The sequence below is a fragment of the Argentina silus genome (assembly GCF_951799395.1).
Source record: "Argentina silus genome assembly, chromosome: 9".
NCBI lineage: Eukaryota > Metazoa > Chordata > Actinopteri > Argentiniformes > Argentinidae > Argentina > Argentina silus.
The window spans coordinates 3,927,417-3,949,916 of NC_139663.1; the positions used below are offsets into that span (position 1 = coordinate 3,927,417).

Below are 22,500 nucleotides of genomic sequence, written 5' to 3' on the forward strand. Positions count from 1 at the left end.
TGTGTCTCTACTATACTGTGTGTGTGTGTGTGTGTGTGTGTGTGTGTGTGTGTGTGTGTGAACAGCGTGACTGAACATTGGTTCTCAAGGCTGCAGGCTACAGTTCTCTCTCTCTCCTCTGCTCCTCCATACTCCCCACTGAGGACACAGCTTCCATAGGGAGCCCAGCTCTATGGGGAGTTCATAGACGTGTGTACATTACACTGCAGGCAGGGACTGTACTGTAAAACAAAGACTAGGAGGGCAAGCTAGTGATGATACAACACTGGTCTAGTGGGCTCATCATTATGTCATACCTAGGGATGCCAATTTTGGTTTATTTTGCTTTTGACTAAGTGACCACATAAACCGGTTATGAAATGGTTAAAAATGTAATGAAATGTAAAAGACGTGACCCACAAAAAATACAAATGCATGGGTTGGTAGGTGGGTAGGTAATCATCTGGCTGCTGCTGGAAAATAGTCTCTCTGTTTACCTCAGTAACTCCTTGGTTTACCTCAGTGCTGGTTTAATATTCATATTTTTCTGAATTCAAACGTCTACATGACTCGCTCATTCTTTTCTGCATGTCTGGAAAAGTTATTTGTTCCTTTCAAGGGGAGAGAAACAAATCTGCGAACATTTCAACGATCTATAAATCCAGGTGGCTCAGCGAATAATGTGTCACCGGGCAGCTTGTCAGAGCTCCTCAAACGTTCCCACACCAGTGGCAGTCATTATTATCTATGTGTCTATTATTACACAGTGACAGCCCACCACAGCAAAGCTAACAAACATGCTAGTTCAGACAGAAATGTTCATGCATTGTAGGTATGGAAATTTCTCTCATAAAAAAAAGTAGAAAAAAAGGCAGGCGGATTTCAACGCAAGAGAGAGAGAGAGAGAGAGAAAGAGAAAGAGAGAGAGAAAGAGAAAGAGAAAGAGAAAGAGAAAGAGAGAGAGAGAAAGTCATTTGCTCAAGATGTTAAAAACTAATGTAGAAATTGCATGAAATTCACTTCCAGAAGGTCAGAGTTGGTCCTGGCCTATACTATATCGAGCCATTCACGCTATGGGATAACATGACATGGCACAATGGAGATAATAGCCTTACTGTATAATATGATAATGTCTTATACTTTCTTGTATATATTATAAATTATTATTATATATTATATATATTTCCTTGGGAATTTGTAAGTGGACCAAAATGACTTCATGCACCATAAAGATTCAAAGAGGCATGGTGATTGCATTAGGGTTAGGGTTAGGGTCAGGGTTAGATAGGGGAATGGATAGGCAGGCATGTGTCTAATTTCACAGCATCAACAGTATGCATGCTACACGAGTTAATTAGCATTCAACTTCACTCTCTGACTCTGCAGCAATTTAGTCCCTACAGATTCAGCACTAGTAGCGAGAGTTTTACTCTGTACTCCGCTGTCTCCTTGACAACAGAATCTGTCGGGGGCTAGCGCTGCAGCTAGGACAGGTACTGTAAATGCACTGCACAGACACTCACTCACACACACACACACACACACACACACACACACACACACACAGACACAGACACAGACACAGACACAGACACAGACACAGACACAGACACTCTGACCTCTGAATTCGTATCTGAACCCAGCAGACTATAATATCGGACGTATGAATGGAAGGGTTGAATTATAATCCCAGTGACACACCGGTGTGCTGAAAGTCCCCTATCCTGTAATCCTCTATCACATCACAACACAGAGCATGAAGTGTACTGGGAGTTCAACAGCTACAGTGTTGGCTATTTACAGCATCAACCATGGTTGGTATTGTACCATGGTGTTACAATGTCTGATTCTAGCACTGGGGATTGTTTACTGACACTGTTCTGACTTTACAGTACTTGCGCCGCTTGTGTTATGTTGTTGTGAGTTGGTTGTTTCAGTCTCCCTATTAGAATGTATACTATTTGTTGTGACGTCACCGGACAAGACTCTCTGCAGATGGTCTTTAATGACTAGAATACAACATGTTTACATGATATGATCTGAGCGTCTTTAACCTGGATGAAGGATGCTCGGCGCAGCCTGAGGTTAAGAATGCAACTGGGACAGAGAAATCATCAGCTACTGTGTTCACCCGACCCCCAAACACACACACACACACACACACACACACACACACACACACACACACACACACACACACACGCACACGCACACACGCACACACACACACAATCACACTGCAGCGAAGGGAGACAGTAAGTCTTCACCGTTTTCTCCCCTAGGCATTCTCCTCACTCCTCACGTACCTCATCACCCCCCTGTATCTGATGCTACCACACAATCACTTCTCCTGTTGAGGCTTCTCCACCTAGACCTAGAGTCACCTTGGGCCAAGCACAGTGCAGAACAGCACAACAGACACCTCTGTTGCCTATTTAGCTCTTTAAGAGAAGAGCCTATTGTTCAGAAACACAAGACACGACGTGGCTCCACCATGATCCTTCATCAAAGCACTGTGACCCCAAGAGCAGAAGGTGATACTGTATAGGCTAGGCAAAATGTTTGAGGTCATCATTTCGTGGGGAAGGCTAGTAACCACCCAATACCACCTTTCTTGTTATGTTGCATTCAACGTCTATTGCACATGTATTGTCATTGAGCAAGTAATAACGCTGCTGACCTACACACACTCAAATAGTTTGGCCACATAAGCCTATGTGATTCCTCAACATGGTACGGTGTGGCTGACAGAAACTTCCAGTTCTAACAGGAGCAGTGCTCTTAGAATCAGAGTCATCAAAGGTTGAATGTTCAGCTGGGGTTCATCTAAAATGCATCTTGCTACAGAAGCGGCAGCCGGAGTGAACACATTCACCGGAGAGCAGCAGTCACGTTGTACAGACAGGCCAGGCAATGTGCTGCAAGCCCCCCCCCCCCCTCCCATTTATTTTCTCTGTCCTCGATCCTCTCATATTCACATCATTATGAAAATACATTCTGTAATCCACCAGCCAAATAGGCAGAGGTCCCCAGTCTCTCCCACACAGACACCTACACAATGTCCGTTGTCTGATCCGAGGATTGAGAACGGGGCACACACAGTGCCTTTCTGTCTGCCCCAAATACTCCAAACAGCTAATGTCCAACTCCATTATGTGATGAACTCAGAAGCATTGTACAGTAGCATAACCATAACAAACAACCATCAGCTTATCTACTCCCTAATATACTGAGGTAAAATCAGTTATCAAGCAGTCAGAATACAACAAGGAGGCTAAAGCATGAACTGTATCAACATTAACATAGGCTACCCTCTGTGGAAAAAAAAAAAAAAAAAGTGATTTTAAATTTTTTTTAAATAAATAAATAAATAAATAAAAAAGTAAGTAATGTGCATTGCATCATAGGAGCCATTCAGAAGATAACCCTTCTCTATCTCTCTCTTTGTAATTGATTATTTAGGATAGCCGAAACAAGAACAAAACATGGGCACAACAGTCCATTTCTGCATATTGTACATTATGGTGTGTAGGCTAATACAAGTAAATCCATGTCAATGAAATGAAACTACTGTACATTGACTAAAGCGTCAACAAGAGCCTTCCCCACAATAACAATGCTTTCAGGTTAACAAGTGTGTTATTATGAATTGATTAGTTGACACCACTATCATTTTTTTCTCTTGCTTTGTGCAATTAAATAGACTCAATTCACGCATAACATTGAGTGATAACATTGCCAACAACATCTGCAGACAACACCAAAACAGATAGAAGTTACACAAGGAAAACACAGATTTCACAAACCTTCTCCAGCTTTTCAAAGTGCTCCCGCAGGAACTTCATAGGACGCTCAGGTTTGGCGATGCACAGATTGACAATGCACTCTTTGAGGATCTGCTGGATGTTGTGCTTCTGCACAAAAACTTCACAGCCTTTCAGACTCTCGTCTTCTTCCAGATTGGAGGAGGAGGTGGCCATCTTATCTTTTATCTCTGTGGTGCAGAGGGGGAAAGAGAGGAGGGCAGAGGAGGGGAGGGGGTGAGAATGGGAGAGAATTTCAGCCCCTGGTTGTTTGTGTCTCTCTGAGGGACCTTGTCAATAGAGTTACTGTCAGTTTGCATTCCCTTAGATGTTGTGATAGACGCTGGGTGTCCTAACCAGAGATTCATCTCGAGTCAAGGTTATAGTGCTTGCTGATGAAGATGAACATGTTCATGTGCATTATCAAAGCAATGGCATTCTTTACAAGTCAAATCATATTCAGTACCAGTACAGTTGGACAGCTTCAATGTCTCATTCAGTTGTAGAAGTGTATAGTTGATCAAATAGCTATTAACTGTACGGTACTATACTGTATACATCTCAGTGGAATATGAATCCTGTGGACATAACTAGAACGTATGAAAAACACATTGATTAGCCCCATTGGATAAATATCAAACAGAGCTCTGAAGTATTTCCCTAAACTACTTGTGAATAACCTGTCCAAAAAAAAAAGTCCAACCTAGATGATCAGAGAAAGAGATTACTGCATGTTGACAGTCTCCAGAAATACACTTCCGCGCTAGAAAGCCAACACATCAGCAAAACCATCACCTCGTTAGGATGATTTATACGAGTCAGACCTAGGAAGCTAATCTGACTGTAGAGCTAGCTGAACCAAGTCAACTGCCTGACGTTAGCCATGACTTACTGCTTTACAGTAGGCTAGTATCTATAAGGACGGTCTAAAAATCGGCAAGCTTTTATATAATGAGTGTGAGGTAGAAAAAAAAAATGTTCCATGAGCTAATAAGAGCACCTGTTCAGCTGGAAGCGTTTAGTGCATCAAGATAAGAACATGCTAAGCGCTATCACAGCCTCTCACAGCCTCCTCCTCCTCCTCCTCCGAGGCTCCGTGAAGTCATGACAGCTATTGTACTGTAGCAGTAGCTATTACAACGACGCGATTAGATCATAAATACTCGATGGTACAAAGCAACGCATATTAGGTGAGCTTGGCTCATCATGAACTATTTCAGGAGGTTGACTTTGTGTAGGATGATCTGATATTTCGTGCCAAAACTGTCTTACCGTTATTTTTCCGGGGATGCTCAGTTCACTGTGACGCTAAAGGATGTTCGCAAGGTAGGCTACTCTTTTCCGTAGCTAGGATGCTGCTGCTGCGACGGCTTCTGTTGCCTCCGTTCTCGGCTAGCGCTCTGCGTCGGTCCCAATGACGTCAAGCTGTCACTTTCGACCGCAAAGCCGCTCTTGGAGGCCAGCATGAAGATTTTATTTATTCACATGAAATGTTTAAATGCATATTGTGTCACGGTTGTCCTTATGCTTTATGTGGGTTGTCTTATAATTCAACACACGTGATGCAAATTGAATTTGCCCAGTGGCTGGATGTTTTTTTTGATCTGTCACTGACTTTTATTACTATCCTATTGACGTGTGATGGAAGTTGTGAACACACACACACACACACACACATACACACACACACACACACACACACACACACACACACACACACACACACACACACACACACACACCTAAGGAGGATTAAACAAAGATTGTATATAGTCCTGTTATTGGTTTGATACAATTATAATATGTTATCTCATCAATATTACATTCTATATAATACATGAGTGACTATAGTCAAACACTTACTATATTCATCCTTCTATAGTTGGACTTATCTCACACACACACACACACACATTAAGTTTTCTTGGTTTTGAAGGCTACCGTAAAGTAGTGTCTGTTTGTCGTAATTCTGCTGGTTGCCATGTCAACATTGAAAATGGCAACGATGGCAGCAGGAGATGAACATGCTGCAGCTGAAGTTTTGAGAGCACTTGCCCGACATCTAAACTGTCTCAATGAAGACAGCAAGACCACAAGAAAACGAGCGCTTGAATCAATCAAAAGAGAAACAATCGATAAAGGGCTTTCAAGCGGAGTGTTACAAGAGGTTTTCTCCTGCCTTCTGAAATCCCTGCTGAAATGCCTATCTGATCCTATGGAAAGATGCAGGGAGACTGCCATACACATGATCGGAGATTTTATTCGATGCGTTCCTCAACCAGAGGATTCTTTGCCTTATCTCATGCCCTCTCTGGCCCAGCGGCTTGGTGGGAAAGAGATCCTGGAGCCAGCGGAGGAACTAAGGTTGTCTATGGTGGAGGTGCTGATCCTAATCGTGGAAGTGTGTGGGAAGCAGCTAGCTCCATATCTCGATGACATGATAAAGATACTGCAGAGAACAATCGTCGACCCTTATCCAGACGTCAAAAGGGAGAGCTGCAAATGCACTGTGAACTTTGCAAAATGTGTACCAGGTAGGTGTGTGTGCTTCGAGTTAGAAAGTTGGCTAGCTAGCTAGCTAGCTAAAGTTTGTGTGAGTGTGTTGCCATGGTAGCATGGCTCTCGGCCATGTTTTGCGACAGCTTACTGTGTCAGTTTTAAAACTGCATTAACAATGCGCTTTCCTGTTGAAATACTAGCACCCTGTATCAGTACCGAAAGCAATGATGTTTGTGTAGTTGTTATCAAGATTTACTATCACAGTTTGTACTTTTGATGTGAGTCACCTTGCTTTCCTCTGTGCTGTAGTCTGATGGGCCTCTTTTTTCCCTCAGAACATTTCCACATGCAGGCAGAGACTCTGGTCAAGCCCCTGATGCAGACCATCTCTCACCAGCACTCCCGGGTTCGGGTGTCGGTCATTGAGGCCACAGGGGCGGTCATTCAGTATGGTACTGGGAAGAACGTGGATGACGTGCTCTCTCACCTGGCCCAAAGACTGTTTGACGAGTCTCCACAGGTAACTACTGTGGTTCTAACTCAGACTGGGACAGTTACGTCAGTTGTGTTCTCAAATCATATCGAAAGTAAACAAATGACCTTACCAAACATGCCCTCACTCCCTTCCCATCTTTCCTCCAGGCCAGAAAAGCTGTGACCATAGTGGTAGGGAACTGGCTCCTCCACCTGAGGGACAGATACTCCTACTTCCCTAAGCTCATCCCCCTCCTCCTGAGCAGCCTCGGTGATGACATCCCAGAGATCAGGTTGGTAGCTACGACAAACCCATTCCTGTTCCCGCCCCTAGTTTGGATAGCACCAACTCACTGGGGTTGAACTCTGCCACGTACAAGACATCACATTTGAGTGTGTTGATCAGATACCTGCCTATACAGTAGGTGTTTTGTTCCAATGGGACAGGCTAACACAACAAGGCTCAAGGCTGACTGTGTTATTCCTGTTTGTCTTAAAGTGACAGTCGGTTTGCTGGCAGGGGGTAGCCTAAGTAAGGGGGTTAGCTGGATGACTGATGGTCATGCTCCTCTCTCTGTCCTCTAGGCTGCTGGCTGCTGACCTGTGGAGACAGACAGGTTCCCAGTGGGAGCAGGAGAATGAGGAGGATCTGAAGGACAAGATGGACTTCCTCATGACCCCGCCTGCTCTCTACCCTGCAGGAGGTGAGTAACCTCAGAGAGGATGTCGAGGATTAGTAACCTGAATTGCTCCTGCTCCCACTGCAGAGAGAGGCAGGCGTTAATGGCCCTCACTGAACGTACCGGAGTGATGCGTGTGTTGACTCATAACCGGCAGTCCCTGGTTATATCAGGACATATCGTGTGGATGGGCTGAGTTGAATAAAGAGAAAACAATTAATTAAAAAAATCCACAAATGTATACGTCTTGTGCAGTTTATATCTATAGGCTACATTGAGGTTTTCCTTTTATTGTTTGGATCCAGCATTAGTGTGTAAACCTAATCTTTAGGGCCTAACTCTACGTGCCCCAAAAACACACCCCATCGCCAAATGCCTTTGGGAACCTTTGGGCAGAAAAAGGGAAATGTAGGCTGCAGCGTATTTCCTATATGTGCAGGTTAGGGTCGGGTGCAGACCTCAGGTTTTCACTTTATCACTTCTAGTCGGGCGGTTGCCGACGGGTTATCAGCGACCGCGGGTGGCTGTGGATGAACAGCTGACCCGCGCATCACTCACGTACTGTAACCTAGTTAGAGAAGAATGAATGCGATTTATAGGTAAATGTTCAGTGTATTGATGTAAAATGAAGAGGTAATCTGTGGTGCCGATTTTTAACAGAGGTTTGTGACCTCTTTTGGGCTTTTTTAACGTCGCCAGTACCCTCGCTGCTTTACTGGTCTAGATTGGAAGTGGGTCAGATGCAGTTCAGCTGCCTTTATTGGTAGCTGTCTTTGGAGGGGATGATGGATGGTTGGCGTTACGGGAGGGCAGCTGTGTTAGTGATCTACCCCCTCATGACTCCCATCTGCCTACGTGGTGTTTCACTGCATGTACAGGGTAGGCTACATGCAGTCCTCTCTGTGGGATCACTCTTCTCACGTGATATAATATTACATTATATTGACATTAATTCACATCATGCTTGATCATATTTTAAACAGGGTAAAAAGATGGGTAGGATTTTTTTTTTTTTAGCATCATAGGTCGGTTATATGCTAGGTTATAAAGGGATTTTTACTCATAGACAGAAACACTGTGTGTTTGATAGATAGCTGCTTGTTGTTGACACATTGGCACCCTAATAACACCCTAATAACACCCTAATTACAATCCCAGACAAATACTAATGGGTAGATGAGGTGAGGGGTGGACCTGTGCCTTAGGAATTACCTTAAGGGGGGGCGGGGGGGGGTTCGGATTTGAGTAATGGCACCAAGTACACAGGCTGGGTAGAAAGAAGACCTTCCAGATGGGTTACACACACACACACACACACACACACACACACACACACACACACACACACCTCTCTCTGTGAGTAGCTGGAAGGGCGCCTAAGTTGGGACAAAACACTGCCTGTTACCTCCCCAAGCACTTATTACCACCTATTAATAATGTTTGTCAGCAGTGTAATGAGGAAACCCCTGTATCCTGGGGTTAAGGAAGGAGAGGTCCTGTCGGTGACTTTCCACGGCCGTCAGCAGGTGGACACCAGGGGTTCTTTATTAACAGCCCTGCCCTGCCTTTTCCTCTTCCATGCCTTCTGTTTATTTTCTATACAAGGGAGAGTAGTTTATTATGTTTTACCAAGGGCCAGGAGGTTCCCTTGACCCTGCCTGCGACCTGACCAGGGCTCTAGTTTTCACCTTTTCACCTAACAAGTGTCGAGGTTTGTTCTTGACCTCCTGGGCTTAGTCAGGGACTGCATAGCACTGCGTCTTGATCCCCTCCATACTTTGGACATACAGCTGCTGACGTCATACTCTCCCAACATGACTACCCACCAGTGGAACGACAGGGGGGGGGTTGTTGCTGTGGCTCAGTTGAATACCAAAAATACCATTACGAGTGATTATTATGATGATTTGGGGTTATTAAGGGGGAAGGGTGCAGGTGCAGTGGCTGTAGTCTCTCCCGGTGCAGCAGGAGAGACTGCAGGAATAATGACAGTGTAGCCGGCTCTGGTAGGAAGGCGCTGCGATGCCGGGGAGAGATAGGGCCTGGGCCTGGGCCCCGGGCCATGGATGTGTTTGAACGTGAACATGGTCACCCTGCCCATAGGGAGAGGCTAAGTGTGTGTATGTGTATGTGTGTGGAGGGGGGGGGGGGGGGCATATCCTAGTTACATGGCTCATACTTCATACTGTATCTGGGTCAGAGTCAGAGTCAGAGGCCCCCAATGCTGGTCCCCAGTCCCACACTGTGTGACACTATGCTGATGGATACGGGGCCGTGCTCCAGGACAGGAAAAGAGGGGACAAGGTCTCTCTCTCTCCCGCAGTCGTAAATCTAAACAAACCCCCCCCCCCCCCTCCCCCCATCTGACAGGGTCACTGTCAAGACACTGAGACGACCAGAAATGGGCTTGTTTTGTCTTGTCCCCTAGTGTGTTTCTGTCTGATTTATCACCCCCTTCCCTTCTTCCTCTCTCATTAGCTGGCTTATTGGAGAGGGGGAGGGAGGGGGGGAGAAAGAGAGAGAGAGAGGGAGTGAGGGATGAAGGGTGTGGACTTGAGGGCTTCCACTTGCTCTGACAAGTCCCCTGGAGAGGGAATCTCTATCGTTCAAAAAGATATGTCTGGAAAATGGGATTTAGACTGGAGTGAGACCCAGTCCACTGGACAGCAGAAATCCCTCAAAAATTATGGAGGAGCAAAATCCTCTTTAAAACTACATTCTGGAACCCTTTTTAAATGGAACATTCCATAATCTTTCAAAATGCCGCATCAGCATAACAGTCCCATGGTACAGCTTGCAGATTTGTAACTGATTCATCCCTGTCTCCATGACACTAAACATACGTTCACAATTCACCCTGCATTTCTCTCTCCCCCCCTCCCTCCCTCCCCAGTGGAGAGGCCCGGGCTGGGCTGCAGGGAGCTGGTGGTGAGGAACCTGTCCAAGCTGCTTCCCGCCGTGGCCACAGACGTGACAGACTGGGTGGAGGCCACGCGGATGAAGACCTCCCAGCTGCTCTCCCTGCTGCTGCTCCATGCTGAGGACCACTGCACCCAACACCTGCAGCTTCTGCTCTCAACCCTGTACCGAGCCTGCACAGACCCAGAGAGGGAGGTGGTCACCAACGTGAGTGGAGGGGAGGGGAGGGGGGTGGGAGGGTATGCCTAGGTCAAAGTTCATCTGAAGTCATCAGTACTGTACATCGTTGTACTTGCAATGTACGGTGCTTGTCTGTTACTTTGTTACTCCAGTCTATGGATCTTTATCCAACAAGTTGAAGACAGACAATTGATCAGTCATCGTCAACTAAATAGCATTTACCTTCCTCTGTCGAGCGCCAAGTGTTACTGCTATTTTCAGTCACACATTTTTCCGACAGATTTCAAAGCTATTGTGTTGAATTGTTTGATCTTGTGTTGATGTCATACAAGCTGGATCAGAGGACAAATCTGCCGGCCTTTTAGTAGACAGCAGCAGTGATGTATGTGTCTTATGTCCCTGTTAGGCTAGGCTCGTCTGCGCTCAAGGACTTGGGATGCACCTGCCTAAAGAGGAAGCCTGTGGGTCTCATAGCTGACAGATTATTAATGATTTCCTTCTCTCTCTCTCTCTCTCTCTCTCTCTCTCTCTCTCTCTCTCTCTCTCTCTCTCTCTCTCTGTCTGCAGTGTCTGGCATCTGCTAAGCTGCTGGGGAGCTTCGTCAGCCCAGAGGTCTTCCTCAAGCTCCTCCTGGCTCACGTGGAGAGCTCTTCCTCCTCGTCTTCCTCCCCCTGGACCCCCCTCATGGTCCTCGCTGCCGTGCTGGGGGGCTGCTCTGGGGACCTCCTGAGGCCACACCTCCAGCAGATCGCTGACACGCTGACCCATGTTGACGTCTGTCAGGAGTCCCAGCAGGTGAACACACACCTCCTACCTACGACCTCTAGGTCGAAGTCAAAGTCGTCAAGTTTATTGTCACAAACACAAGTTACAGAGGGCCACTGCAAATGGTGCAGTGAAATGCTTACTTCATGAGCAGCTCTCAACAATGCAGTATAAAACAATATCAAAATAATATATCAAATTAAATCAAAGACGACATCAAACCAAAGTGGCAGCAGAATGAATGTCAAAGTATGATTGTCAAAGTCTATCTGAGGGGGGACTCATCTCAGGGTTGCCATGTTCTCTTTCCTTGTGGTTGGGTTGCCATGTTTCTTGTCCTTATCTGTGTGTGTCATTCTATTTCTACACTCTTGTCTAGTGAAGTTCGCAATGACTTCAAAGGCCCTTTTCTGCTCCGTCAATAGGGTTAATAGCATGTTGCAGCCAAATGGTCCTTGCTTAATTTTTCATAACTGAACTAAATGTCAAGATAAGTTGAATTATCTCTCATTAGGGCTTTGGTAAGAAGCATCTCTTCTAAAAGGGATTACTCATTCACTCCTGTGAGTTCACAAGGTTTACCATTGAGTAATACCCCAAAACGCAGACTTGACTAACTGATAGTTCAGCACATGTTGTTTTTCCAAATCTACCATTTCAAAATTGATCTTCCAAAATGGCTTGCTTCACACGCAACGTCCTCTCATAACCCCACACATTTGAAACATTATTTTTCTTGTTGAAGAAAGAAGCGGTTCTAGACTAACATCCCCTTGTGTCTCTCAGTGGAAAAATACCATCGCGGCCTGAGCAGGCTCTCTCTTCCCTTCCTCTTGTCCCAAATTCATTTCCCTTTGATATCAAAATAACCCTCCTCTGCCCTGCTCTCCTCTGGTGGGTGGAGGTGGAGGTGGAGGTGGAGGTGGACGTGGACGGGGACGGGGACGTGGACGTGGACAGGGCTATTTTTTGAGCGAGCCACTGCAGTGAGTCACCCGTTACCCATGACCCCCCAGTGGGGCCTGAAAGAATTTCCTCTCTGGGATAATAATAATAAAAGCCCACTAATTTCTGCTGACCCCTGCGTGTCTGTTCTGACCCCACCACCGCCCCCCCCCCCCCCCGGCCGTTCTAGAACAGACACAGGCAGCGGCAGGGCAGCCTGGCTTTGTTTTTTTTATAGCCGTCCAGCGGCCTTCAACACCCCTCTTCCCCCTATTCAGGCCCTAAAATTTCAAAGAGGGTTCTGTCAAGGCCGGTGACAGACGCGAGGGGAAGCGGACCCCCAGCACCCGTCCGTCGGGGGTCAGTCAGAGCGCGATGGAGCTGGGCGGGCAGGGTCACACGCTCCCACACAGATGGAGGCAGACCTCTGGTATCCTGGTCTCCGGTCCCTGGGCATCGGAGTGGGGCAGCGCAGCCACAGCAGTGGCATGAAAGAGCAGGCGGTTCACTCAGACGCACCTGCAACATTCTTAGAAAACAAGCAGGGTTCACCACACGGCAGAGAGCAGGGCCAGGTCGCTGGTCAGCCATAAATAACACACACACACACACACACGAGTGGGAGAGAGGAGCACCTGCGTCTAACTGAAACACACATAAAGCCACACTCAGGCACGCAAACATATACACACACACACACAGTCATCAGACACAGTCATCAGACAGACAGTCACACACACCCGACATAAGCTAGATCATGGATGTGGGACCAGCTGGGTTGTTTTTGATAGCAGTCTTAATTGCTTTTAGTCATGCAAGACATTTGAGGCAGCTGTGGTACAGGACTAAGATGTCGGCTTCAAAACAAGATGTGAAACTGCAGACTCAGACGCTGTGCTTTTTAAGTCAACTTTAGTGGGCGAAAACAACGCTGCCTTTTGATCCGTCCGACATTAGGGAGTTTTGCGCCCCTTGCGCTAGCGAGGTTTGACTTGGACAAAAAGAAGCAGTTAAGAAATGAAACATAAATAATCTTCAAAGCGATGGCGAAACCACGCTGCTCTGCAGAGACCAGCGGAGCCCCTTGAAGATGTGGAAGCTGATATAGAGCTTCTGCGCACTCAAGCTCTTTTGCTCTTTCAAGTGTGTGTTTTTTCCAGGAAAGAAAGCGATGTCCGAAAATAAACGAACAGCAGCTTTACCAAAAAAAGAGAAAAAAATACCCTCCTTTTATAAATTCACTATGAGAGAGAGAGTTAAACTACCGTGTTTTACAAGCGTGGACTGTAGCCATACGGTGAGTCTATATGAGGTGTTTGTTTATAAATCACCTATGGTGTGTCGCGGAGAGGTGCCATTCCACCGAGACTTTGGGAGCCGACCACAGCACACACACACATACACACACACACACCCTCACTCCACAGCTGAGGGCCTTTGTGTTGCGGGTTACTGTGGCAACGAAGGCATCGCACATCTGCAGAGCTAAAGCAAACAGGCAGGCACGAGAGAGAGAGAGAGAGAGAGGCAGAGAGGCCCTTAGGTGAAGAGGAGGCATATTTACAACCCCCAGTTAAAAGAGAACATCTCTCAGTAAGGCACTGTAAAAGTGCTGACCCACAGTAGCAAAGGGGAGCAGGGGGAGGGGGAGCGGTGAGGTTCTGTCTTCTTTCATCTTGTCTGTGCAAACGCTGAGAGACCTCGGCCTGGTGGCGCTTTGGCGGCCAATGTTCACAAGCACACGCACACACACACACACACACACACACACACACACACACACAGCGACATGCCTCCTCTCACGCACACCTGCCTGCTCTATGTCATCGCTGACAGCAGTGGCCTACTCACCTTGCTCTTGAAAGAGAAAGAAGAGAAAAAGGATAGGAAGGAGAAGATGGACAGCTTGGGCTTGCAGTACATGTGCCGGCCTCACCTGTGGGCCCACGAGCCCGGGTCACGGCCCTAGCCTGTGTGTGTGTGTGGGTGGGTGTGTGTGTGGGTGTGTTTACCCGTTGTCACGGCAACGTCAGGCGCTGTCAGAGAATCCTCTCCCTGGTGTGCCAGGTGAAAGCGGCGGGGTGTGTAATTGGGGTAACAGTAGTGGACAAAACAGACCGACAGACCGACCGACACAGACAGACACAGACAGACCCGGAGACAAGACAGACAGCTCCATGTAACGAGGCCTCTAGAGCGTGCGCAGGCCCACACAACCAACCAGGTGTGGCGCTCTCCGCTCGCCAGGCTCCAGGTGGAACACACAATAATTACAAGAACGCCACTCTTTTTCCACGACCTTTCCTCTCCTCTCCTCTCCCGCCTCCCAGGCCCATAATGGCTGTTTTGGTGTCGGCTGTTAAAACGTCTCCTCAGTCTCCTCTCGTCAGAGTCTCCTGCTGCGCGTGTCCCCTACGTGTGTTGTGTCATAGGGGAAACCCTGACCTAGTAGTGCTGTTTCTAGCTGGGTTAGCTGTGGAGAAGAGAGCACCCCCCCCCCCCCCCCCCCCCACCAACTAACTGGTGAGCTTGTTCACACAGAGGGGGGAAACGGTGTGAGAAAACCCATGAGAGAGTGTCTGAGATACAGGTCCGTGGAGGTTGGGGGGGGAGCCCCGGGGAAGCCTAGGCCAGGCAGGGGGGCAGGGGGGCAGGGGGGAGCTCACAGGGCTGTCACAGGGGACATTGCTAGTGTAGAGAGAAAGAGAGAGGAGAGAGATTGTGTAGTCTTTGTAGTCTTGTGTGATTTGTCTTAATATTTCACCTTCACCCTCGACATCTGCGTTTACATTTTTGACATTTTAGCAGACGCCTTTATCCAAAAGCGACTTACAGCAAGTACATTTGTCTAAAGTAAGTGAATCGTCGATATGTCAGTCATCAACACCATCATACACACCCTCTCTTAGCAGACCAAACCTGCCTCAGGAGTGGGCTTCTCAGGGTAGTATATTATCCACCAGCGTGTTAACAAACAAACACAACTGGGTCCAGACACACATCACACGCCTATACCAATCCCCTCTGGGTCAACATGTGTGTGTGTTGTGTGTGTGTGTGTGTGTGTGTGTGTGTGAGTAGCCCCCTTTCTCTGGCAGCCTGGAACTCCTGACCCTCCACTTCAACCTCCTCTTAGTCCTCCCTCTTATTTATTTTCCTTTGCACTCTTTTCCTTCCCAGTGAAGTGTCATGCTGCGTTCTGGCTGCTTGGGAAAGAGGTTGTGCTCCTCCTAGTGTCTGCTTGAAAAACTAACCGTTTAAACTCCTTTGTCCAAGAGAGAGGGAAGGAAGGTGTGTGTGTGTGTGTGTGTGTGTGTGTGTGTGTGTGTGTGTGTACAAACACACAAACACACACACTCCGTCTCTCCCAGTCCCCTCGCCCCCCCCCACCCCGCCTCCCCCTTTAGGCCTAAGCAAACACCTGGAGGCTGTTTCACCCCCCCTCCTCCACCCCTCCTTCCTAATGACAGGCCACAGCAAAACAGGAAACAGGGCCGTGATCCCAGTGATGCCATGGAAATCGGTCAGAAGCGGAGCGCCTTTTGTCTAAACATGAGCTCACCCTGCAGAACTGGAGGGGGGGGGGGGGGGGGGGGGGGGGGGAGAGTGATGGAGATCAAACGCTGAGATGGAAAGAAACATCTCATGGCGTGTATTAACTGCTAAACAATACAGAGCTTAGGGTAGGGTAGTCAGCTGCGTCTGTGTGATGTGGAAAGAACTACCAAGGGAGGAGGACTTGGGGGGGGGGGGGGCCGGGGGGGGGCATGGTGTTACTGGGAAGAGAGGGAGCAGGTGGTACGTAGCAGGGCAGAGAGGGAGGGAGGGAGGGAGGGAGGGAGAGAGAGGGAGAGAGCCTTAGAGAGACAGAAGGATAGCTAACTTTTTTTCACTCATCTTCAACATGACAGCTGTTGCTACAGGGGCTTATCAGACACCTTTTTCCCTCTCTCCCTATGTCTCTCTCTCTCTCTCTCCCTATGTCTCTCTCTCTCTCTCCTAGGTGGTGTATCTGGAGCAGTTGCTGGCATGCGTGGATGTTCTGCTGTGTCTGTGTGAGGGGGACTGTGGCTCCATCAGTCTACAGCTGCTGCAGGTCCTGGTCACTGTGCAGGGCCTCTCCCCCGAGCCTCAGCTGACAGACAAGGTGGGACACACACACACACACACACACACACACACACACCTATTTTGGATTGACCTACAGCCTATACTGCAGCTCAGCAGCACTAATGAGCAATCCCACAGTCCTGTCTGTTGATCTCCCAGCATCCCCCCTGTGGGCTTGAAGTTTACAACTCACCCATCCATCTCACCTGTGCTTTTACCTCTTTTTTACCTTTTTTTTTTCCAGTCCCCTCTTTTTACATTTAAAAAAAATATATATATATTAGAACTGGAAGCGTGTTTTTGTGAAGCAGGGAAGTTATTTGAGGCATGCATGGTGAGTCCTGGTTCAAAGTGGGCACAGGGAACGCTGTAATTACCCACTTAGTCAGAGGGAGCAGAAATTGCACCTTTGGAGTGGAACTTTAAAACCCAGCCGAGGGTGAAAGGAGGCGTTTTTTTTTTTTTTTTTTTTGGAAAGAGAGACGCGGTGTGGCGCGTCGCAAGAGGTGTGTCAGCACGCCGCCTCGCCCGTGTCATCAACTCAACTCAGCGCCGCCACGCCCAGCCAGCCAGCCAGCCAGCCAGCGGCCATTACACGCCACGCGAGCGTCCGGACGCCTCGCCTGCCGCGAAGGACGCTCATTATGTGGTTAACCTAGAATATGGACCAACGAGGAGGAGGAGGAGGAGGAGGAGGAGGAGAAGAGACAACAACATCAGATGCCAGAGTCAGTCTCTTAAAGAGTCAGCCTCCTTAAGCCTTTGTTATGTCTCAGTGTCGTCTATTTGTTGGCTAATCACAGGCCTGTTGTAGGACAGAATGAGCGGGAAAAGACCGGCTCCCATGCCAGCGGGCCACCGCACTGGCCTTCAGGGTCTGGCTGTCTGGCTGTCTGGCTGTCTGGCTGTCTGGCTGTCTGGCTGTCTGTCTGCAGGCGCTGTGTCCAGTCTGGGAGGGGACAGAACAGGGACAGGGACATACGGAGTGAGAGAGAGAGGGGGGGGGGGGGGAAGGGGGAGGGGGAGGGAGAGGGGTAGGGATGGCCTTGGGCCTTACCAGACGCGGACCCGTCTCTCCCGGGAAAAGCGACATTTGTTTTCCCAGAAAAGGGGGTGGCTCTGGGTCAAGGAGGGGGGGAGGGGGGGGGGTGGTTGGCTGTCTTGCGGGGGTTAACAGTGACTCAGGACGTCAGTTAGACAGTGTCTATGTGTCCTTCGCGTGACCACGTGGCCTACAGGCCATTTCCTCTATCCTGAGGAGACAACTGAATGTTTACTCTCCCCTCTCTCACTCTTTCCTCTCGGCTGATGTTTATTACGACTAGGCTGTCTGTGTGTCTGTGTGTCTGTGTGTCTCTCTGTGTGTCTGTGTGTCTCTCTGTGTGAATATTTCCTCTGTGTGTGTTGAAGTCTGGCTCCATGTGTTAGATCTTGTGATGAGTAGACAGACTATGTAGATGTGGGTGTTTTTCTTTCCATGCGACTGTTTATGCTTCTGTTCCCGTCGCTGACTGAGTTCCCAAACCTGCGACACAGTCATGAACGTGTCTACATCCTGTGCTGTCGTCACTTTCTGTCACTTTCCCTTTCCTTCTTACTCTCTCTCTCTCTTTCTCTCTCTCTCTCTGCCCCCCCCCCCCCCCCCCCCCCCCCTCTCGCTCTCTCACTCTCAGGTGGAGGAGAGTGTGTTGTGTGTGTGTAGAGTGCAGGACCTGGCTGGCGTAGCTGACCTCTACAGGCAGCACATGGCCCAGCTGTTCCAGTGGCTCTCTGCCTCTCAGACGATCTGGACCAGTTACTCCCCCCAGAGACTGCAGTTCCAGGTCATCGCCGTCCAATCAGGTGAGGCTACAGCCAAGTATTAGCTCTAGTGGGCCCGCTCCTAGAGATACCAGTTATATAATTATTATTTTTTTGGGATGTGGGGGGGGGGGGGGATAATCCTTAATAGGGGTTTATATATTCTCGTCACTGAATCAATGATCTTCAGTCTAGGCCCTACAAACCCACAGACGGCAATAAATGCTGCCATTATGCCAGCTCCACACACACGCAGACAGATAGTCATTAGTCCCAGTTAGCCCAATGACTTTGGTAAAGCCCCCTCCTCTCTCCAGTCTGTCTCAGACCAGGCTCAAGGGGGCGGGGGGGGCGGGGGGGGGGGGGGGTTGAACTTTCTCTGTAGTGCTGAGACATCACTTTACTCCCCCATATCCCCCATAATCCTCTCTCATCAGCACCTCGGCTCCGCCACGCTTTCATCCTGGACCGCCGGTCTCTCTCTCTCTCTCTCTTTCTCTCTCTTACCCTCTTTCTCCCCCCACTGCTCTTTTCCTTCCTAATTGAATGGGAACAGCGTAAGCAGCTGAAGTATGTCTCCTAAGCCCCCCAGTCATAACTGACCAGTCCACTCTTAAGTCCACAGATAACCAAGCCAGGGTCACCACTTCAAACAACTCCCAAAGAGACCAAAGTGGCCTGGTCTTGACCTTCCTTTGCATCAAGAGCACTTTGAACCTCCCCTCTTTGTGTGTGTGCTTTTTAGAATACTCCTCTCCAAATCCCCCGAGGGGGTTAACCCTCAACGCCCCAACTGACCCCCTCTGGCCATCCACCAGAGCATTCTGGGAAACATGGGTCTGTGAGAAGGGGGATGACTTTGCATCTAGACAACATCGCCTTCCTGCTATTAAATTGTCCACCTGGAATTGTTTGTGAGCAGAGAACATCTCGGCTTCACTTACTCATAACTGTGAACAGTCCCCATGCCTATTTTCCAGGCATAAACTTTTCCTTTGCATACTGGCATAGTGCTCTTCTTTTGTGTGTGTGTGTGTGTGTGTGCGTGTGCGCGTGTCTGTGTGTCTGTGTTCTCTTGTGTGTATGTGCATCCTCGCGTGTGTGTGTGTGTGTGTTCTCGTGTCTGTGTGTGTGTGTTCTTGTGTGTGTGTGTGTGTGTGTGTGTGTGTGTGTTCTCGTGTGTGTTCTCGTGTGTGTGTGTGCGTTCTCTCATTGTCTCTGGTCTGGCACCCTCTGCTCCTGTAAAAACAAAGCCTTACTGTCTCTGTGCCAACACCACACCCTGCCATGCTCAGATGAGCAGAGCGGTACACTGTAACCGTGTATCACTATTGAGGAATCCAGACCAGACCAGCTCTCGCTGCCCTCTCATATCCGCGGTCACCGCTTGGTCAATGTGAGACGGGCCTTGAGACGTCTGGTCTGACACCTTTGCGCTGACTGCCGCTGTTTGTCTAATAGGGCATGAATTTTATTCACACACATTCCTGGAGCATTCACCACTTCCACTGGCCCACTGTCCCTGGGGGAGTCTCAGGAAATCCTCTGTCTCCTCTCTGCTATGTGTAACACTGGGCCCTCAGAGGGCAAGGGGACACATCACACACACACACACACACACACACACACACACACACACACACACACACACACACTCTCTCTCTCCCAGACTGGACTGACATGCTGCCACACAGTCAGCATGTGTGTGTGAGCTGGGAACACTTTCACTTTTTTTATTTTTTAAATTTCCCATCCAGTCTGTTATGACTTACTGTAACACACTGTCATGCATTGTCCCTTCCACCCATCGTCCCTGTGTGTCAGAGGCTGGTCATTCCACTGATGTCCTGATGACCATACTGTAAGGACTGGTCACTATTAGTAATAATAGATGCTCTATTCTCTTGTGTGTGTGTGCGTGTGCGTGTGCGTGTGCGTGTGTGTTTCCTCCCTCCCTCCCTCCCTCCCTCCAGGCCCAGTGATAGGAGAGTTCCTCCCCTTGCTGATGCCCCTGCTGCACAACTGTCTCCACCCAGAGAGAGACCCTGAGATGAGGCTGCACATCTTTACCATGCTGTCCAAACTGCTGCTGGACGCCACCAACACACTGGATTCCAAGGGGTGAGACGCACACACACACACACACACACACACACACACACACACAAATACATGAGCGCATACCTCCAAACCACACACTGAGCTAGACTCGCTGCTTCGTCAAAAAGTGAAAACAGGATGTGCCCCTGACAAGGTGGGTAATGGAGAGGTGAAAAGTTCAGTTAGTAAGTTTTTACTGTGAAAACATACACACACACACACACACACACACACACAGTCACACTGTGTGTAGCCCAGGTTGAATTTCCACATGCTCATTAGAATTAACTAAAATGTTCACTTTGGATTGTTTGGATTTCTCCAGACATTCTGCCCTGTAAGCTGTGTATCTCCCCAGACTGGGTTCCCATCATTAGCACTGCCTGTGTGTTTTTCTACCTACCCCTTCATTAACCCTCAAATTAGCACCCCAGCGACAGGGGACCCTCATCAGGAACAGGAGTGTTCCCACCTCAGGCTAGCCTCAAGCTCCACTGACTATAGGAAGGTCAGTTTAGTATAGAACAGGGGTTGATGGACTACGGCTCATATGGAACTGGAGGTCTCATAATTAGGGTCAGGAGTTTTTCCCGGGCCAGGTCACACGGTCAGGAAAAAACTCCTGGCCCTAGTCATGATGATATCCACTTGGAGTGATATAAGACGTGAGACTGGGTTACTGTTTCTCACAGCTTTCCTCTCACCACCCCAGCCTAAGTGGCCCCAGAGGAGTTAGAGCAGAACTCCTGGGAGGGGTTACATGGACCCAAGCCCTGATCTGGATGAAATCTACCACCACAGGCATCTTGTAAAGGGTAAATTGGGGCATACCAACATGCCTTCAGTGGGGGACGTGCAGTTCTGGTTGGATCTGTCGTCAGTGAGTTAGTAACGCCGTGCTTGACCACCCCTCTACCAAGAGTGGTCTTTCAACAGGGGTTTATGGAGAAGGGCGGTGAAGGGGGTGTCTGAGGCGAGCTGCTGCCCAGAGATGAGCTCCTGAATGTGGATGCCTCCTCTGCCTCCCCCCCCCCCCCCCCACCCCGTGCCCTGAGGTCTAATCTGGGGGAATGCGTTAAGCCCGGGCCGTGTGCTCCGTGGTTACCGCGGTCACACCAGTTGTCCCCCATCACTCAGCGGCGGAAAACTCGTCACCGCCGACGCGGGGGTCGCCACGATGACCGACTGCGCAGCGCGTGTCACCGTAGCCGGAGGAATCTGAAGGGATATTAGTTCTGTCGTGTTCTGGTTTGGATTGGGGAGCAAAGAACATGTCGTTTAGGTTCTCTTTGTATGTTCTAGTAGAACAATTGTAGCAAAGCCAGCTTGACATCAACAAGTTTGCCAAAAAAAGAAAAAGAAAAAAGGCAGGCAGACTAGAACCCTTGTTGTCAAAAAAGGGAAATCCTGCTTGACTTTAATCTCAATATAGAGTTTATAAAGGTGTGAACATGTAACAAGAGATGTCTCTGTCTGTCTCCCCCCCCCCCCTTCCCCCTCCTCAAACTCACTTCGTCTGCCAGGCCACCTGCACTGCTATCAACTCCCTTCTTATCAGTAGGATGTCATCAAAGCAATGTCAGAAGTGAGCAATCATATGACACCTTTCATCTGAGCAGGGTTGAAGGGCTTCTTCTGTGAAGGGTTTGGGGAAGGGCAAGTTATGGTACACAGTGTGCACTCATATTTAGCTAAGTAATGCCTTCCTGCACACAGTCTCCTCTGTTGTATATTTGTAGAGAACAGCCCAGCCCACGAACTCACACACACACACACACACTCACACACACACACACACTCTCTCATCAAGGCGACAATGATAATGATACACAGTATCTTGGCTCTTTGTTCCCGTACCAAAATGACATAATGACACCTCGGCAGTAGAACAAGGGGAAAAGGGAAGAGTGTGTATGTAGGTGTGTGTGTGTGTCTTCAAACACGCTCCTTCCATAAACACATTATGTCTTTGTTTCATGTGGATTTGAGGGCTGCTATTAAACAGTTAAGGTGAAATCTAAGTAGAAGGAATGCTCTGTATGCGAATACAACCCTCACTCCTGTGAGTGTAGTTGATCTAAATCAAAGTTTCCCTCAGAGGGGGAGAGGTGTGTGTGTGTGTGTGTGTGTGTGTGTGTGTGTGTGTGTGTGTGTGTGTGTGTGTGTGTGTGTGTGTGTGTGTGTGTGTGTGTGTGTGTGTGTGTGTGTGTGTGTGTGTGTGTGTGTGTGTTGGTGAGACAAGTCTG

The 22,500-nt window shown here is 48.6% G+C and overlaps 2 protein-coding genes across 2 annotated transcripts in view; one reads left to right on the plus strand and one right to left on the minus strand.

The window, feature by feature from the left end:
• LOC310809240 (cAMP-dependent protein kinase type I-beta regulatory subunit-like) overlaps positions 1-5,131 on the minus strand; it is a 39,994-nt gene extending 34,863 nt beyond the window's left edge. The window contains exons 1-2 of the mRNA XM_083676435.1: positions 5,055-5,131; positions 3,786-3,973 (exon numbers count right to left, since the gene is read on the minus strand). Coding sequence (XP_083532561.1) covers positions 3,786-3,959 — 174 coding nt within the window. The 5' untranslated portion in view covers positions 3,960-3,973; positions 5,055-5,131. The remainder of the gene's footprint in view (positions 1-3,785; positions 3,974-5,054) is intronic.
• A 632-nt stretch (positions 5,132-5,763) lies between these two features.
• The window catches only part of dnaaf5 (dynein axonemal assembly factor 5), a gene marked incomplete at its 5' end in the record, with an annotated part of 23,563 nt that continues 6,826 nt past the window's right edge, over positions 5,764-22,500 (plus strand). Inside the window, 9 exons of the mRNA XM_083676372.1 lie at positions 5,764-6,316; positions 6,617-6,801; positions 6,924-7,048; positions 7,341-7,459; positions 10,329-10,561; positions 11,102-11,329; positions 16,248-16,391; positions 18,028-18,196; positions 20,128-20,275. Of these exons, the coding sequence (XP_083532498.1) occupies positions 5,764-6,316; positions 6,617-6,801; positions 6,924-7,048; positions 7,341-7,459; positions 10,329-10,561; positions 11,102-11,329; positions 16,248-16,391; positions 18,028-18,196; positions 20,128-20,275 (1,904 nt within the window). The remainder of the gene's footprint in view (positions 6,317-6,616; positions 6,802-6,923; positions 7,049-7,340; positions 7,460-10,328; positions 10,562-11,101; positions 11,330-16,247; positions 16,392-18,027; positions 18,197-20,127; positions 20,276-22,500) is intronic.